This window comes from Chiloscyllium plagiosum, unplaced genomic scaffold (assembly GCF_037043375.1).
Source record: "Chiloscyllium plagiosum isolate Xiang-an unplaced genomic scaffold, Cpla_swu_hap1 HiC_scaffold_26, whole genome shotgun sequence".
NCBI classification, from domain to species: Eukaryota; Metazoa; Chordata; class Chondrichthyes; order Orectolobiformes; family Hemiscylliidae; genus Chiloscyllium; species Chiloscyllium plagiosum.
The window spans coordinates 9,441,691-9,461,350 of NW_028270164.1; the positions used below are offsets into that span (position 1 = coordinate 9,441,691).

General features: G+C 43.2%; 1 protein-coding gene across 2 annotated transcripts in view; it reads left to right on the forward strand.

The window, feature by feature from the left end:
* The window catches only part of rbbp5 (retinoblastoma binding protein 5), a 57,269-nt gene that overhangs the window by 26,294 nt on the left and 11,315 nt on the right, over positions 1-19,660 (forward strand). For both annotated transcript variants that reach the window (XM_087973465.1, XM_087973466.1), the window contains exons 2-10: positions 4,642-4,667; positions 5,743-5,915; positions 9,059-9,199; positions 10,904-11,066; positions 11,961-12,070; positions 14,674-14,793; positions 15,763-15,916; positions 16,177-16,248; positions 17,273-17,390. In XM_087973465.1, the coding sequence (XP_087829591.1) occupies positions 4,642-4,667; positions 5,743-5,915; positions 9,059-9,199; positions 10,904-11,066; positions 11,961-12,070; positions 14,674-14,793; positions 15,763-15,916; positions 16,177-16,248; positions 17,273-17,390 (1,077 nt within the window). The remainder of the gene's footprint in view (positions 1-4,641; positions 4,668-5,742; positions 5,916-9,058; positions 9,200-10,903; positions 11,067-11,960; positions 12,071-14,673; positions 14,794-15,762; positions 15,917-16,176; positions 16,249-17,272; positions 17,391-19,660) is intronic.

A 19,660-nucleotide genomic window follows, 5' to 3' on the forward strand; every position in this document is an offset into this window, starting at 1 on the left:
GAGAGGGGAGGCGGAACGAGGGGGAGGGGGAGAGGGAGGCGGAACGAGGGGGAGGGGGAGAGGGGAGGCGGAACGAGGGGGAGGGGGAGAGGGAGGCGGAACGAGGGGGAGGGGGAGAGGGAGGCGGAACGAGGGGGAGGGGGAGAGGGAGGCGGAACGAGGGGGAGGGGGAGAGGGAGGCGGAACGAGGGGGAGGGGGAGAGGGAGGCGGAACGAGGGGGAGGGGGAGAGGGAGGCGGAACGAGGGGGAGGGGGAGAGGGTGGCGGAACGAGGGGGAGGGGGAGAGGGAGGCGGAACGAGGGGGAGGGGGAGAGGGAGGCGGAACGAGGGGGAGGGGGAGAGGGAGGCGGAACGAGGGGGAGGGGGAGAGGGAGGCGGAACGCGGGGGAGGGGGAGCGGGAGGCGGAACGCGGGGGAGGGGGAGCGGGAGGCGGAACGCGGGGGAGGGGGAGCGGGAGGCGGAACGCGGGGGAGGGGGAGCGGGAGGCGGAACGCGGGGGAGGGGGAGCGGGAGGCGGAACGCGGGGGAGGGGGAGCGGGAGGCGGAACGCGGGGGAGCGGGAGGCGGAACGAGGGGGAGGGGGAGCGGGAGGCGGAACGAGGGGGAGGGGGAGCGGGAGGCGGAACGAGGGGGAGGGGCAGAGGGAACGAGGGGGTGGGGAAAGAGGGAACGAGGGAGGGGGGAACGAGGGGGAGGGGGAGGGGGAACGAGGGGGAGGGGGAACGAGGGGGAGAGGGAACGAGGTGGGGGCTAGAAGGAACGAGGGGGGAGGGGTTAGAAAGGGAGAGGGAATGAGGGGGAGGGGGAACGAGGGGGAGAGGGAGCAGTAACGAGGGGGAGTGAGCGGGAACGTGAGGGAGGGGGAGAGGGAACGAGGAGGAGGGGAGAGGGAGGGGGAACGAGGGGGAGGGGGAACGAGGGGGAGAGGGAACCGGGAGGTGAAGAGAATGGGGGGAGAGGGGGGAGGGAACGAAGGGGAGGGGGGAGAAGACGAGAGGGAGAGGTGGAGCGAATGAGGGGAAGGGACATGGAGAAGAGAAAGAGGGGGCGAAAGGGAGAGGGAAGCGAATGAGAGGGAGAGGGGGTGTAAACAAGGGAGGGAGGAATGAGAGTGGGCGTAAATGAGGGAGGGGGGAGAGGGTTAGGGGTAAACTGGAGGTAGAGGAGGGTTAATCAGAGGGAGAGAACGGGTGTCTGCAAGGACAAGTGGATTCATGGAGGGGAGTGGAAGGAAAGGGTAAGTGGAGCGAAGTATGAGGTTGGAGGGAGCTGAGGGAGTAATTGGAGTGAGGGGAGAGGTTAACTGGCAGGAGGGGTGGGGGTGAGTGGAGGGCTGTTTTACGCATAAGGGGAGACTGGTGTTTGAGGGGTAATGGGAGAGATTGAGTGTTGGGGGGGGGGGGGGGGAGGCGGGTGAAAGGGGCAACGTGAGTTGGCAGGGGTAAGCTGGATGGTCAGAGCGCTGTTCATGACCTCTAGCTATCCCACAGCAATTTATGGTCAGCATTCGCATTTTAAAGTGTAGAACTTGTGTTTAAAAAGGGTAAGAATGTTTCAGGATTGAGGCATTTGAGCAAGAATTGCTCATAGAAGAAGAAATAGAGAATAAGTGGAAAACCACAGAATAGAACGTACAACACACTGCAAAGAAACTGTTGCAAGATGGAGAAAGAAAGGGGAAAAATGGAGACAAGGAGTGGACGACCAATAAGATACAATGATGATAAAAATGAAAAGGAAAGCAGCACACTAGTCTGATGAAATTGAAAATAAAATATAGAATGCGTCGGCAGGCTGAGTAGAAATGCAATATATGAAGTAGTATTGAAGATGTAAAGAAATCACAAAGAGAATTATACACCAGAAGGTGAAATCTTTGACAGATAGAAAGGAAATGAGAACTTTTGCAAGTGAGTCCATAAAAATCAAGATGGCTTAAAATTGATCAATCCAGGAAATGCTCCAGACATAGAAGAAGTAACAACAGAACATCTAAACTAAAAGCCCTTGAAGTAACCGAATTAGAAACGGTAACAGAAATTTGTGATCAAATACACACACAGGATCCATTCCAAGTGATATTTGTCATTTAAGTTTAAGATCACCAAAGCAATGGAGTGTAACATTTTAGAATTATAACTTTGTAATGTCACTTTATAAGCTTATCTTGAAAACTATATTAGAATAAAAAGCACATTCAAAGCAGAGATTGATCAAATACGGTCTAGATTTAGACTATGAAAATGCTATCAATTGTCTTTATCACCAAAAGTTAGTAGACATGTTGCTGAAATGTATGACATTGCCAGTAAAATGGGAGATTTATTCAGAGCCTGTAATGTGACCAAATGGCGAACATCAGGCTGAATGAAGTGCACTCCAGTATGCCTCAGGTGAAGAGAGGTGTGTCACAATGCTGTGCATTCTTGCAAACACTCAATCTGTACACAGAACAAATACTCAGAGCCACAGATAGAAGGCAAGAATATAAACTGGCTGCATGCTCACAACACTATGCTACTTGCAGAATTGGGAAAATGTCACAGTTCAAGTTAAATGTAGTAATTTAGAATATGGATTGAGTATGAACACAAAAAAGAAAATTAAATCTTAAGTAAAATGAATAAATTAGAAGAAGTTAGAATGAAGATTGAAAGGAATGGATTCCCACCGGAGCAAACAGATAAGTTTGTCTATTTGGGACACATGATAACAGAGGATGGCAGATATACAGAAATTGGAAGAAGGACCGAGATATTTAGAAGTAATTTTGCGAAGATGAAGAATATTTTAAGAAAAGTCAAGCTTGTAACTAGGAAAAAACTCATAAGATGCTACTTTCTTTTCTTTCTCTGTTTTACTCAGAAATGGGAATAAGTAAGTGCATGTGGAAGAAATGGAGACCTGTAAAATATATATATAAAAATTTCACAACTTCTTCACACCGCTAAGAGGTCTGTTCAAAATTCATACACAGACAAATGAAAAGGTGTTTGGAATTGCAAGAGCATAAATAATGCTTTAAAAAATGACGACAAGAAAGGAAATGTCACTATTTGATCAGAATTGCAAAGCTATGGTGATTGAGAAGGCAGCAGCAAGAGGGATTGATGTAGATTTAGTTTGATGTCATTGCAGTTACAGATGCATTACAGTGACTGTGTGAGGATGGCACAAAATAGTCAAGTGTGATATACCATGACAGCAGACCTCCTGGTACAAGGAGCAGTTGAAATGTGGAATATGCAGCCACAGTACCATTTGAAAAGCTTGACATTACCCAGCATCGTGTCCTGTATGATTGACAAGGTGTTCTGAAGCAACTTACTGAGGCTTCTCTGTCAGCAGCTGTCAAACCAATATTCTCACTCATTCTAGAAGAACCAGCTCAGTAGGTGCCTGGAAACACCACCACCTGCAAGTTTTTCTCTGAGCTACAACTATCCTATTTTAGACCTGTATTGCCATTCCTTCATTGAGTCAAAGTCCTGGATTTCCTTTCCTACATGTTCTGGGGTGTATCTATACTACTTGCCTGTCATAGTTCAAAATGGTGTCTCATCACCAGCTTCTCAAGGACAAGTGGGAATGAAGACCAACCACAGTAGTAGTGCTCAAGTCCTGTGAGGCTGTGAATACATTTTTTAAAAAATTAATGATGTATGAAATGTTTGAATTATTCCTCAGATTAATAGCAGGTGCTATTAGTCTGGGGTTCTCCCACTGCTGCTGAGTTACTGGTTCCTAAATATTTGTTATTACTTAATTAGTTGATCAAAGAACTCCCCCATAATCCAATGCATAGAATCACAGCACGAGGAGGTTAATCAGCCTATCGTGCTTGTACTAACTCTCTGAATACTGCTCCCTCAGTCCCCTGAACCTGTGTGTTAAACGGAAATGTGTGGCATTGTGAATCAAATCGGACATGAGGTATTTTGTCTTGAGATGATCAGAACAAGGATCTGTGCTTAAAGTTTGTAAAGCAGGAGTTTACAGTCTTGAACTGTCACCTTCAATGGCGTAGTTTGCAGGAAGGCTGTTCATTTTCTTGAAGAGAATGTTTTTGTTGGCCTTACAGTGGATGGTGACTGCGGAGCTTTGCAATGTCCAATTTTGACAGCATGGTGGGAGCAAATTCAATAGCGATATTCAGAAAGGTAAATGTATATAAACTTAGAAAAGACTGTACAGAATGATAGTGAAAACCAGGAACAAATATAAGAACAGTAGGCCAAATGGTGAATGTGTAGGTCCTGCTAGGTTGGTGTTGTGGTGTGGAAGAATATCCTTTTAAGATGAAGATATGAACATTTATATCTGCTGTATATATTGAGACAGTTCAGTACGATTGCAAGCTAAGACAGAAATTCCTGGAGAAACTCAGCAGGTCTGGCAGTATCTGTGGAGAAACAGAGTTAACATTTTGAGTCCAGTGTTCTGAGGAAGGGTCAGTGGACTTGAAACATTGCCTCTGCTTTCTGTCACCACAGATGCTGGCAGATCTGCTGATTCCCTCCAACAATTTCTGGTTTTGTTTGGAATCTTTAGCGTGCACAGTTCTTTGTTTTACTTCAATGAGGCTACATCGTTCTCAAGACCTAGTGTCTAAATTGATGTTTCCATTTCTTTTAAACAGAGTCCTTTGGACAGAACTACCCAGAGGTAGGTTTGAAAACATTTTGTGTCGAACTGCACATTTGTAAAGTTGCTTGTCCCTGATCCTGTTGCTGAAATTCACATCATTGGTTTTGTTATGTCTGGTTTTGAGTATTCTAATATTCTCCTGGCTAGCGTTCCAACCAACAGTCTCTGTGTCTTTCTATGTATCTTGGCTCTCAAAAAAAAAATTTCACTAACTAAAATTAGCTGCCAATTTGGCAGAGTTTCAGTTTTATAATTCCGATCTGTGTTTGTTAAATCCCACTGTTACCTTGCCCCTCACCCCTCACTAACTGTCAGAGAAAGTGAGGGCTGCAGATGCTGGAGATCAGAGCTGAAAATGTGTTGCTGGAAAAGCGCAGCAGGTCAGGCAGCATCCAAGGAACAGGAGAATCGACATTTCGGGCATAAGTCCTTCTTCAGGAATCCTTTTCCAGCAACACATTTTCACCTCACTAACTGTCAAACATTCTTCAACCCATTGAGGACTCTGCTTTCCTCCAATTCTGGGATTATGTGCAACCCCAATTTCCTCTGCACCTCAGCTAGTGGCTTTATTTTTAGTTGCCTCAGCCTGAAACCAGAGTTTCCCAAAATGGAGATTAGGATCCTGAGCATGGTTATGAGCTGAAATTTCAGGGTCCTGAGCTCTGAGGTGGCAATGGCCTCTGGGGGTTCTAATCGAGTTATAACAGTGGTACTGCTTCTGTACCAGGGCTCTGTTCTCACAGAGTCCTCCCACTAAAACCACTCTGCTGGTTCCTGCTGAGGGGTGTCTCAATTTTCAAATCTTGAATGGGATCACAGTGGGACAAGATTTGTGAAGTGCTGCCTTAAGCTATGAAATTGCCTCACTATACCTTTAACCTCTGCCCTTTCTTTTTAAAGTGCTCCTCAAACCTGACTCTTTGATTAAGCTATTATTCATCAGTCCTAATAATTATAATGGCTTACTGTCAGTACTCTTTTGAATTACCTTGTGATGGATTTACTGTATTAAAGGAGCTATGTGAATGCAAATTGTTGTCTATAATGCAACCCTGTTCTTCTCTGGATGTGACGTAGTTTATTTTTGCAGGAGGCGGATGGAACTCTGGACTGTATCAGCATGGCCCTCACCTGTACCTTTAACAGGTGGGGTACCTTGCTTGCTGTGGGGTGTAACGACGGTCGCATTGTCATTTGGGACTTCCTGACGAGGGGTATTGCCAAAATCATCAGCGCACACATCCATCCAGTTTGTTCATTATGGTAATTGATGAGCCTGTATGTGTGTTTGTGGATGTGTACTTGTATGTCTACACTTTAAAAATCAAAACACATTTTGCAAGCTCTTCACCTCTTCACCTGAGGTACAGCTACACAGATGCTAGCCATTATGTTCTCAGGTAGCCGCTAAACCCTGAGTGTGGGGGAGGGGCCAGCTGGCCTCAGTTCACATGTTCCAACAAGGTTAAGAGTCCATTTTTCATTCTGTAGTAACAGGTCTGTCAGCGAAGTTTTCATGCTCCTGTACCTTTGGCTGAGACAGTTTGACTTTATACAAACTAGGGACCAAACTTGGAAACTTTTGGTTTCTGATTCTGCTGAACGTCAGCTTTTCCCACTATCGTCCACTCTGGGCTTCATCAAGGAATAGTGTACGTCTCTGCTGTTGCTGGTGAGGTGGAAATAGGTATTAACGCTTTGAGATTGAAAGAATACCATGTCAGTAAGCTGGTAACTAGCCATTGATGACAGAGCATTGTACCCTGCTTGAGTTTAGTGTTTTGCAGATGGTTGTAACATCTGTGTGGCCCCTCAGCGTTCACTGGTTGTGAGCCCAGAAAGAAAGATGGAATGTTGGAAATTTGAAAGAGAAATTGAAAATTTGGGAAATGCAAAGCAAGTCTAAGTTTTCTCCTTCAGCTGCTAAAGTTTCAGAGATCTGACCAGAAGTGAGCTACAGCTGAATCTTTCTCATTAACAGTGTTGTATTGCCGGTCTTCTTACCTGTCTCAAACTTCCTGATGCAGTCTCCCATCAAATCTACTCTTAAGAACATAGAGGTTTCTTGTGGCACAATAATGGTGTCGCTAAATCTGGGTTTAAATCCCAACTCTACCAGAGGCGTGAAATAACATATCTGAACAGATTGGTTACATATATCTGCTCTTGAGAAGCAAGCATCCAGTGGTTCTTTGAAGTTAGCAACCTAATCATTGCAAACACTTGTCCCCTAATAGGGGAGGATTTTATTTCAAGACCTGTTCTAAGTTGACTTTTAATTCATTTGAATAATTTCATTCGGATGGCTTGCTCTAATATTCCGTAATCACCTAACTGCATCATTAAATACTTCCCATATTCTGTAAGATGTCTGTTCCTTCCTCTGGACTTGAAGTGGAACCTTCAATAGCCTGTTTTGAAACTCATCACTGTTTTTACATTCAGGACATTCTTCTGTTTTTTGCACATTTACTGATACACATCTGTCCCAGTGTGAAATGTCAGAATTGCATGTATTCAAAGTGGAGCCTAACAAATGCATTACTGAACATGCTGAGCTCTCCACACTCAAACTACACAATCCAGCTCACCGAACAACTGCGTGTTCTTCTGTAAATCTTCTTGTATAAGAACTAATAGGTCTTTTATCAGTCCCTTTCAAACTTCTTTATTGTAATTCTTTTGTCAATGTCTTTGCTCATTCATTCTTCATAAAACACAATGTTCTGAACTTGTCAGTGTTTAGATTTCATTTGTCTTTGTTTTCCCACTTCAATGACTAATCTAAATCATCCGATAAAGCCTGAATTACTTTTTCTGGCGCTACTGCAATCCAAAATTAATGTACTCTGCCCCAGCTGGAGCTTACAATTGCTTTTTGCATCAGTCATTTTACATAGGCAAAAAGAAGCAGGTATTCAAATACTGATTCATGAGGTTGTTGCTTAGAATCACTAGCCTCCTTAGTGCCCTCCTCTATGTCCTGAATGCAAACTCTCCTCTTTTCAAATACCAGTTTCTTAATAGTGCAGTGCATCATAAATTTTATAGGTTCAAACAGCATGGACACAGGCCCATCAGCCCAACTTGTTCAAGCTGACCAGGTTTTCTAAACTGAACTGGTTCTGTTTTGCCTGCATTTGGCCCATTTATCTGGAAACCTTTCCTATTCATTTACCTGTTCAAATATTTTTTAAATGCTGTAATCGTACCCACCTCTACCACTTCCTCAGGCAGCTCATTCCATATGCACACCACCCTTAAATATTTTATTTGACATGACAAGTTTGGAATTGATTAAAGACTTCAATTTTTTCTCTATTTTGTTGATGCTGAAAGAGCCCCCCCCGTCCCACCCCATTCTTTTTCCCTCATCTGATTTTTGTTCTTCAGTTGCTGCTGTTTATACTCCCAGATTATTTTGAGAGTAACTGCACTTCTCTCTTTCACCCAGAAGGTGGAAGTGCAGTACCACTGTTCCAGTTCTCCTTCCTCTGTTTTAAATTTCAGTTCCAACTGGTAAATATTCCAAGAGTTTGTGTCTGTAATGGTGAATCATATTTATTCACAACATTTTTACTTGATTTTGTTTTTAACTGCAGATTTGGTGCACATGTGCCTTTAGTCATGCCACCCATTATGTTTTATCTCTTTGGGTCCATTTCTTTCGCTTTTACTGGGAAGAGTTGCATATGGCTCTATTCATTCATACACTAACAGCCTTGACCTTTTCATTTTAGCTGGCAGACAGTTGATTTTGATTTCTGTGTGTTTCAGTATTCCCTGTTGTGGCTACAATTGCTGAGGATGCAATGGCATGCATTAAGTTAGAAAGAAAAAGCATACCTTATGAAAACTATCAATGTATTTACACTGCACGGTGGCGCAGTGGTTAGTACTGCTGCCTCACAGCGCCAGAGACCCGGGTTCAATTCCCGACTCAGGCGACTGACTGTGTGGAGTTTGCACATTCTCCCCGTGTCTGCGTGGGTTTCCTCCGGGTGCTCCGGTTTCCTCCCACAGTCACAAAGATGTGTGGGTTAGGTGAATTGGCCATGCTAAATTGCCCATAGTGTTAGGTTAAAGGGGGTAAATGTAGGGGTATGGGTGGGTTGTGCTTCGGCGGGTCGGTGTGGACTTGTTGGGCCGAAGGGCCTGTTTCCACACTGTAAGTAATCTAACCTCTAACATGTTACATAATTTACACCAACTTGACTTGAAAATATGTTGTTGCTCGTTCACCGTTGCTGAGTCAAATTCTCTCCTTTATAGCCCCCTATGTTATCCTACAACAAACACAGCAGTTTCAGAAGCTGCCACCACTTTCTCAAATGTATTGAGTGATGTTCACATCCTGTGGAGATTGCATTTTAAAAAAATAATCACATTTTCCTCATGTTTTACAGTTGGAGTCGCGATGGGCATAAACTAGTCAGTGCGTCAACCGATAACATTGTGTCGCTGTGGGATGTTCTGTCTGGAGATTGTGACCAGAGGTTCCGATTTCCTTCACCAGTTCTCAAAGTGCAGTTCCATCCCAGAGATCAGTAAGTGTTCCAAGAGTTTGCATAGATTTACAATGAAATTTCCAGGAATGCAGCAAATTTAAAATCTTTAGTCCACTTGGGGCTATGAAAGTTAAGTTGAATGAAACATTTTTCTAACTTTTCTGTTTACGCTCCTCTCTGAACTTTGAAAGCTTAGGAATTTTAAAGACATGTTTCCAAATGTAACATGGGTTTAGGCAAATGCAACCCAGTTTTGGGTGGGTGTGAGATACCTGTCCCTAATTTTGCATGTAAAATAATGAGTGTGGTTAATCCATAGGGTGGCAGTTGTGGGAAATATCCACTTAGAATGTCAGGCACTGCTTTGTTGGCTTTGAGTTACTCTGTTTGTACAGATTGTTGACATTTTAACACTCATTAACTTCTCATGTTTAGTATTTGCATCAGAACATCTGCCATCCAAAATCTTAACAGGGAACATAAATTATACAGAGTCAGTGGTTTCTTTCTTTTTTCCCCTTGCACAAATGAAAGGGAAGTTTGCTTCCTGATTCTGCAGCACACTATCCTTTCGTGGATGACATAAAGCAGGAACCCAAGTCATTGCAGTTCTGAATCTGCTGCTGCCTCGCAAAGAGCTTCTCAGCCTCTGTCCAGCTTCTCCAACAGCGTTGGAAACTTGTTGCCAGGAGTCACAGAATCCAAATTCTAGTTGCTGCGGGTCAAAAGCAAAGTAGTGCAAATACTCTGTAAGTCTAGAGTTTAACTAAATTGGGTTTAATAACAACGATATAGCCAGTAGAGGAAAGGAAATCTGCCATCTTTCCTGGTCTTGCCTACATATGACTCCAGGCTCATAGCAATATGGTGAACTCTGACTGCCTTCTGGGCAATTAGGGATGGGCAATAAATGCTAGTCTAGCCTGAGATGCCCTCATTCCATGAAAAAAAAATTGAAGTCTGAAGTAAATGTAGTGAATGCTAGAAATACTCACCAGGTCTGGCAGCATCTGTGAAGAGAAACCACTCTGGTATCATTTGAATGCCCTTTGATCAGAACAATGTGAGGTTAAAGCTTCAACAATTTACTACCAAGTCCAGAGATTAGGCTAAAGCGGTAGAGGAAGGAACAAAGAGGGAAGTCTGTGATAAGGTGAAGAGTGGAAGCTATTAAATGACAAAGGCGAAATGTGGATGCAATGGGACAAGAAACAGATGATGGTCCAGAGATGATGTGATATTTTCTAAGCAACACCCCTGGACAGGTGGGAATTGAGCGCAGCCCTTCTTGCTGAGAGGTGGTGACACTAATACTGCATCACAACAGAACTCAGAGGAGGGCTGACGGTTTTTTCTAATCAGCCTGTTCAGGGATGTAATTACCCACTTCTGAAGTAGGTGAGACTTATACCCGGGCCTCTCAGTTCAGGGGTCGGGACACTGCCACTGCACCCCAAGAGGACCCAGAGAAGAGAAGTGAATGGTAACGGGCTCAATAAAGTGGGAGTGGTAGTTATGATCCTAAGTTGCTAACTGGTCATTTGGAGTGCTATTTCTCTATAACAATCTGTTACACCAGTGATGCAAGTACAATATAATGTTGCACTTAATAAAGCTGTGTGGGAGAAAGAAACCACCTACTTGGCTTTTCCGTTCTGATCATTGGTTAGTTCAGTTTACTAATGAAGGACAAGCCCTTAAATGGATATTTGTAACTGATTTGAACCTGCATTGTATCCACAGGAACAGGGTCCTTGTCTGCCCAATGAAATGTGCTCCAGTGTTATTAACTCTCTCTGACTCTAAGCACGTGGTTCTACCTGTAGATGATGATTCAGATCTTAATGTTGTGGCATCGTTTGACCGACGAGGAGAATATATTTACACAGGGAATGCCAAGGGAAAGGTGAGCATTACAGGAAAATCTCTTTTGTTCCTTTGCTCCAATTTTCTAGTTGTATCACTGGTAGATCAAATGTATCAATTCTGAATCATGAATCTATTTAATTGATTCATTTATTTACAGTCTATTTCTGTGCAATCTCACGTGGTAAAGCACTTTGGAGCTAATGTCCGAAAGATCCAGTGCTTTGTCAAAACTGGCTGTATCTATTGATCTACATTGCTCTTCAGACCATTAAAGATTGATAAATCTCCCACTGCTGAGCCTTTACCCTCCCCCTAGTGGCTGGAATACAGATCCACAGATGATGGAAGTCCTCCATTGACTTGCCCCAGCATCATCCTGCTTTGGTGAAGTCAAAGGATGAATAGTGACTGCTTGTCAACCAATACAGAAAGGAGTAGAAGAGAGGGAAAGAAAGTTTGTGCCTTTCCAACACTGACGGTGAGGTTTGGAAGTCCTGGATGCTTTTTGTTCAATTAATTTCCCTGGCCCACAGACACTGAGTCGAGCTGTAATGCCCCTTAGTGGTGTCTTTGACTAAATCAGCATTGCGTGAAGATCAAACCCAGGACACTTATTGCTCTAAGCTTCTGATCCCATAAACTTGCTCCATTGTTATTGAGGATATTAACGTTCATGGTGTCTCCTCCTCCTGAAGAGAAACACATTGATGTTTGTGTTTAAATGTTTTTTCATTTGAACAGAATTTTCTGTTTTTTGGATTTGTGATTGGCTAACATGCCTCACGTTTGTAATGTTTCTGTATATCAATAGTCAGTGGCAGGGAGAGCTAAGATCCTACCATTTAGGGCACGTGTTGACCCCTGTGACATTACTCAATTCTTGTTTTTCTTATTTTTGTTGATAATGTTAAAATGCGCCTTGTATTTTCAGATCTTGGTTCTAAAGACTGATTCACAAGATCTGGTAGCTTCATTCAGAGTCACAACAGGCACTAGTAACACCACCGCGATTAAATCTATCGAATTTGCGAGGAAAGGGAGGTGAGTTTTTATTGATTCACACATTTTTCAGGGAGTTTAGAATGAGCTGTTTTCACTCAGTGGTATGAGTCTGAATCAGTGAGTGATCAGAATGGGTATTGCGCCACTTGTGTTGCTTTGCAGAGTTCTCAGATTTGTATTTTTATTTCCTCTCTTTAGTTCTCTCTTTTTTTCTCTCTCTCTCTATCACTCTCACTCTCACTCTCACTCTCACTCTCACTCTATCTCACTCCCTCTCCCATCCCACCCTGACCACCACCACCTAATTGCTCTTTAGAAGGTGGTGGTGATGACTTGCCTTCTTGAACCACTGCCCTGCATGGGTAGATATACCTGCAGTACTGCTGAGGGGAGAATTCTATGATATTGACCAAGCAACAGGAAGGGCTACACAGTTTTAAGTAGGTTAATGTTTGGTTTGAAGGGATACATCCACATGGTAGGGTCCCATGTATTTGTTGCTTTTGTCCTTCTAGTTGTTAGATGTTACAGGTTTGAAAAATGCTGTCTGAGATGTATTGGCGAGTTGCTTCAGTGCATCTTTTGCTTGGCACATGCAGCCACCCTGTACACTTGGTTTTTTATTCATTGTTGAGACATGGAGCCTGCATTATTGCCCATCCCTGTTTCTTATTGAGTAGGTGGTCTTTGCGGAAGTGAATTTTGAAGATGGTGCTTATGCTGCTCCTCAGGCAGGCTACTCGTCATAGATGATGCTGAGTTTCTCAAGTTGGACTCTTTCAGGCCAGTGGAGTGTATTCTATTACACTGCTGACTTGTGCCTTGTAAATGGTGGACGGGCTTTGAGGAATCAGGAGATGCGTTACTCTCTGCAAGATGCCTAACCTGTGATCAGTACTTGTAGCCACAATACTTATTTGGCTTGTTAAGTTCAAGTTTCTGACCCAATGGTAAGCTCCCAGAATGTTAACAGTGAGAGATTCCATGATGATAGTGCCATTGAATGTCAAGGAATGATGGTTCAATTTGCTCTTGTTGGAGATGGTCATTGCCTGGCAGTTATGTGGCAATAATGTTACTTGCCATTTATCAGCCCAAGCTTGAGTGTTGTCCAAATCTTGCTGCGTTTGGATACAGACTGCTTCTGTATCTGAGGAGTGGTAAATAGTGCTGAACATTGTGCAATCTTCAACGAATATTCCCACCTCTGGTCTCATGATGGAGGGTAAAGCAGCTGACGTTGGTTGAGCTGAGAACACTTGCTCTGAGGAACTACTGCAGAGGTGTCTAGGATCTGAGGTGATTGATCTCCAACAACCACAAATATCTTCCTGTGTGTTTGGAATGACTCCAAACAGCAGAGGGCTTTCCCCTCGGTTCCCTCAGACTCCAGTTTTGATAGGGCTCCTTGATGCCCCATTTGATTAATTACTACCTGCATTTTGAGGACAGTCACTCTCACTTTTTCTCTGAAGTCCATATTTGGACCAGATTGTAATGCAGTCACTGAGATAGAGGGTAGAAAATCTTCCATGATGTGAACATTTGGGAATAATTGTGACTTGCACTTAGTGCAACAATCGATGGATGAGTAACCTGAACAGTAGGTTAATTTTTCAGTGTCAAAAACACCAAAGACACTGTCTTACCCAATGGTCTAAATATATCTTTTTCAATAGCTCTTATTGACATTTTCTATCGGACTACTACTTGGTATTCAGAGTTGCTATTCTTCCCCTCACTGACTCCGTTATTATTGATGTGGTGTCATTCCCTCCTTCATTTCTATTTTTAGGGTTCTCTTCAGTAGAGAGGGAACCTGTGATTGGAGAACTGAAGCACTGAGCATGGGAGAGACAAGAATCTATGATTTGGAGAAGCAGCTCCTCACAGATTCTTTCTCCCACACATCGGTCGGATGCTTTTCTTTCATTGGTCACACCTCATGACTGGATATTCCGGGCTTTATTCGGCAGAGGGTGGTATTTGTATGGACTGAGCTGTCAGAAGAAGTGGTGGAGGCCGGTACAATTACAATATTTAAAAGGCATCTGGATGGGTATGTGAACTTGGAGGGTTTAGAGGGATATGGGCCAAATGCTGGCAAATGGGGACTAGATTAATTTAGGCTGTTGGGTTAGCATGGATGAGTTGGACCGAAAGGTCTGATTCCATGCTGTGTGACCCTATGATTCTTTGAAGGTTGAGTTTTTCCAATTCCTTGCTTATTTTGAACCTTGTTCTTGCTCCACACTTCCAAATGTTCGGTCGTTTTGTTTTATTTTAAAATGCAGAAATTTTTAAAAGGAAGTTTATTTTGCATTTAAGTATTAAAAATTATATTTCTCTTTGGGCTATCAAAGAAAGTAAACCTGATCTAGCCTTTACTCAAGCTTTCAAAGTATTCAGTTTGCTGCTTTAAAAACTTCCTCTTCTCTTCTGACTTAAAGCCTCATGAAACAAGTGAGAGACATCATCTTTGACCTTTTTCACCTTAAACACCCCTTGCCAGCGAACAATCATTAGATGCATCTCACTGCATTTTGTATCTATGCTAGCAAGCGCCACCTATTTACTTTCACTCTGCCTGAATGTGGCAGTGGGTACTTCTTCGCTAAACTATTCTCCCTGTGTCTCGATAGCTGTTTTCTAATAAACACAGCAGACAGAATCATTCGAGTGTATGACGGTCGGGAGATTTTGACATGTGGGCGAGATGGGGAGCCTGAACCAATGCAGAAGCTGCAGGACTTGGTGAACAGGTCAGTATTTGAATAAACTACTACTTTTAAAATTATGTTTTCCTGGAATGTATGTGCTTTTGGCAAGACCAGCATTTGTTGATCATCCCCAATTATCCTTGGAAAGATTGCTGGCTATTTCAGAGGGCAGTTAAAAGTCTGAAGTCACATGTAGGCTAAAGTAGATGGTGACAACAGATTTCCTTTCCTGAAAGATATGATTTTTATGACAATTGACAAGTGTTTGCATGGTCATCATTACTGAGACTCGCTTTCAATTCTAAATTTATTAATTGAATTTAAATTTCACCAGCAGCTACAGTGGGGTTTAAACCAGTTTCAGCAGGTACTTAACTGGACCTCTGGATAACATGTCCACTGCACCACCACCTAGTTAGAAACTGTAACAACGTCATAATAGTGGTACAGACATAGCAGTTAGCGGGATCATCAGTAGTTATGTTGCTCTTGGCCTGAGCATTGTCACAATGCTGAGGCTGAGGAGAATGACTGGAATCTCTCAAGGTGCCAGATCACCAGTTAATGGTTAATTTAATAGATTGTGAATTCACCAAAAAAAGGGAGAATGATTGAATAAGGGATACGGGGAGAGTGCGGGTCAGTGGCGTTGAAATGCCCATCAGCCATGTTTGAATGGCGGAGTGGACTCGATGGGCTGAATGGCCTTACTTCCACTCCTATTTCTTATGGTCTTATTGTCACTAATGGCTTTTTATTGAAAAGAATTATAGTCAGATATCCCACTTTACAAAGCTATTTCTTTTGCCGATGTTTAATTATGGAAAAGCACAGAGATAATCCTGATTTAATTCACTGGATTAAAGCTTCTCATTTGTGGAAATCAGAAGGCATTTGTTCAGTGAGCGTGGCTGAGTTGCCTTTAACATGTTTACCGGGAATGAATGATTCTTTCTGTTTTTTTTGTTGTTTTTTTTAAATCTATGACCTAATACTTTGTCTCAACCTCAGGACTCCCTGGAAGAAATGTTGTTTCTCTGGTGACGGGGAGTACATCTGCGCTGGATCAGCACGGCAGCACGCGCTCTACATGTGGGAGAAAAGCATCGGAAACTTGGTGAAGATTCTTCATGGCACCCGAGGAGAGCTGTTGTTGGATGTAGCAGTAAGTGACCATTTGTGGCTAATTAGTTTTAATCACTGGCAGACTCTAATTTACTGAGTTTTTCTGATTCTAGTTGAGTGACCCTAGGCTTTCTTCAAGGTCACTGAAATAGGAGTAAGCCATGTCTCTTTCTCCACCATTCAGTGTAGATCATTACTGATCTTCAATCTCAACTCTACTTTCCTGCCAAATCCCTTGTTATACTTAAGACGCAAGATTAACTTTCTTTCTTTCTTTCTCTTTTAAAATTTCTGCTTTAGTGGCACCCTGTCCGACCGATCATAGCCTCGATATCCAGTGGAGTCGTGTCTATTTGGGCTCAGAACCAAGTGGTAAGTCCCAGGGTTGACTTTGTCTCTAAGGCAAGGCTCCTGAATCTGAATAACAATCGCCAGATGACAGATGCCCACACCAAAGTAACTATTCCTGAAAGCTGGCATAGTGTGTATCAGATTAAATTCTAGATCGTTCTAGATTTGGTGCCTAGACACACACTCCTATCTGTGGCACAGTCATTGGAAAGAGATATAAAAGCGTATCCCATGGTTACAAAACCCCAGCATGGAGTGAAAGAAACAGCTATGTGAATCTTTTGAGCGGATATGTTAAAATATGAATAAATATATTTAATGTGTGGTCCTATCACGGCTCTGGTTGGCTCACCTCGTGGTACTTTTCTTTCTTTGGCTAATTAATTTGGAAAGCAGTTTAATATCAGCTGTTGGCCAAATCCAGTCGGTATGGAGTGACTGAAATGTGAGATTTTAGTGGGGATGACATGACCTCTGATTCTTGTTATATTCTGTTCCAGTGAGCAGTGAAAAATTATTTTTACAGCTAAGTAAACTTCTAACTTTACAGCCTTCCCATTGGTTGGCTGTCTCTGTACAGCTGAGAAAGGAAATGTCTGAGCCAGTGTCTATAATCTGAGAGAGGCCTCCCCTTATACAGAGCTCCTGTATTCTTGGTCACAGTTTAATTTGAAAAAGGAGGATGGAGGGGTGAGGTGTGGTGTGGTTAGGAGGAAGGTAGATTCTTTGAAGTATGTTTCTGCTGGAAAACTAATTCTGGTCTGTAGACTTCATCTCTGTCTCGCACTGTGACCAGTGAAAGTGGTTTGAATGGAAATAGGACCATGCTTTATGGAAGTGAATCATGAAAAAAATGGGGTGAATCAGTCCTACAGTTAAAAGACTAGCATGATCAGGTCTGAAACACATACTTCATTTTCCACTTTCCTCCTATTTTTTTCCCCAGCTATGTAGATGTTTTGCTCTTGGAGATTTTGTTTCAGGTTTGAATGTCTGGAATTCCAAACGCAGCCTGTTTGACTGAACGTGGTTACATTTCTCTTAGGAAAACTGGAGTGCATTCGCTCCAGACTTCAAAGAGTTAGACGAGAATGTTGAATACGAAGAGAGAGAATCTGAGTTTGATATTGAAGATGAAGATAAGAGCGAGCCTGAACAGACTGGTAAGAATGAAAACTGGAGTGTGTGTGCAGCTCTCTGGGCACCCCACTTGAAAGATGTGAACACATTAGAGAGGTTGTGGAAGAGGTCTATGAAACTTGGTTCTGGAATGACAAACTTCAGTAATGAAGATAAACTAGAGAAGCTGTTACTGTCCTCTTCAGAAGGGAGAAGCCCATTTGATAGAAGCTCTCAAAATGATGAGACGTCTGGACAAAATAAACAGTGAGAATTTGTAACTGTTTGTAAAAGGAGTCTGATGAGCGGGCACATGTTTGAAGTAATTGCAATATATGAAAAAAGTATTTTCACACAGTATGTGTGAAAATACTGTTTAGAACTCTGATGGAGGCAGGTTCAACAAGGCAATCAGGAGGGTATTGTTTCTGTTCAAGTAACTTTCTAATATTGTAGGTTATGGGGTAAAGGAAGAAAGATGACAGTTAGTCATAATACTCATTCTGAGAGTGCATGGGCTAAATGGCTTCCTTTTACACGATAACAATTGGTTCTAATTTCGTATTACTGACTGTACTTCAGACCCAGCTAGAAACTGTAGCAATTTGGCACCTGTTCCCTTGGTGGCTCCTTAGTAAACTGATCAATACATCTCAGCAGTTCTGGCTACAACTGTGGAGAGAGAAACGGAGTTTTGTGTTTTCAAGCTCAGTAACTCAACTTTGCCGGACTTGCTGAGTTTCTGCAGCATTTTCTGTTTTTATTTCAGATTTATATCACCTGTATTTTGATGTTTGAACAACCAATTTATCTGATGTCCATCATTAGTCTTCAGGATTGCATACATTGACTTCTCAAAAGTGTGAGGCAACTACTGCTGGTGTTGCCAATATATTCAGCAGTGTTCAAAGCAACAATTGGTCATGGTGATCTCTGTCGTGGTATGACGTGGAGATTGCCACCCCTTTGATGTTTAAAACAAACACGCAGAGAGGAGCATCTCACCTCATAATCTGATAAAGAAATGTGACAAGGAGTATTACATACTTCCCACACCCCACCCCTCCAATCTCTTATAAAGGACTAGTTAAATGAAATGAAATCCTTTCACTCACTTTACAATTAACAAGTAATAATTTATTTATCCAACTCTAACAGTGAACAAATTAACAGAATTCCTAACAAGCTGAACAGTTACTCCCTAACTATACATATTCTCTAACTGAGCTAAATTCTGTTGGTATGCTGTTTCAATAACTTAGATCCCACTCACGTAGCTCTAAGTAATAAGAACAATAAATTCAAGCTTGTCTCTCAAAGTTCACACAGAATGGTCTTCCTGAACTTTCTCGAGAGTGTGGTGCTGGGAAAACACAGCAGGTCAGGCAGCATCCGAGGAGCAGAAGAATTGAGGCTTGTGGGCCAAGGCTGAGAGACCAATGGGAGGGGTGTGGGGTTGGGGAGAAGGTAGCTGAGAAAGCGATAGGTGGGAGTAGGTGATATTTCAGAGGGGGGTATGACGGATAGGTCTGAAAGTTGGTGCTGAGTTGGCAGCTTGGGACTGGTATAATGTGAGGGGAGGTGAAATGAGGAAGCTGTTGAAATCCAACTTGATCCTGTGTGGTTGCAGGTACCTAAGGTGGGATATGAGGCGCTCCTCCTCCAGGGGTCGGGTGGGAACTGTTTAGTGGTGAAGAAGACCCAGGACCTGCATGTCCTTGATGGATTGGGAGGGGGAGTTGAAGTGTTCAGCCACGGGGCAGTGGGTTTTCTGGGTGCGGATGCCCCAGTGATGTTCTATGAAACAATCCACAAGAAGGCGTCCTGTCTCCCAGATGTAGAGCAGACCACACCGGGTGCAACGGATGCAGTAGATGACATTGGGAGAGGTACAGGTAAATTTCCGACCGATGGTCTTTGAAGGTGGCGGAGGATGATGCGATGTATGCAAAGGTTGGTGGAGTGGAAGGTCAGGACCGGGGAGGGTTCTGTCCTTATTGTATTGGGAGGAGTGGGGTTCAAGGGCGGTGGTGAGTGAAGTGGAGGAGATTCGTTGGAGGGCATTGTCAACCACATGGGAAGGAAGTTGTGATCATGGAAGTAGGAAACCATCTGGGGCTTTCTAAGGTGGAATTGATCATCCTGGAATTGGTCATCCTCAATTGACCAATTGAGAATAAGAGATGGCGTTTTTACAGGAGGTACGGTGGGAGGAGGTGTAGTCTAAGTAGCTGTGAGAGTCGGTGGGCTTGTAATAGATGTCTGTGGTTAGTCGATCGCCGGAGACAGAGATGGAGAGGTCCAGGAAGGGGAG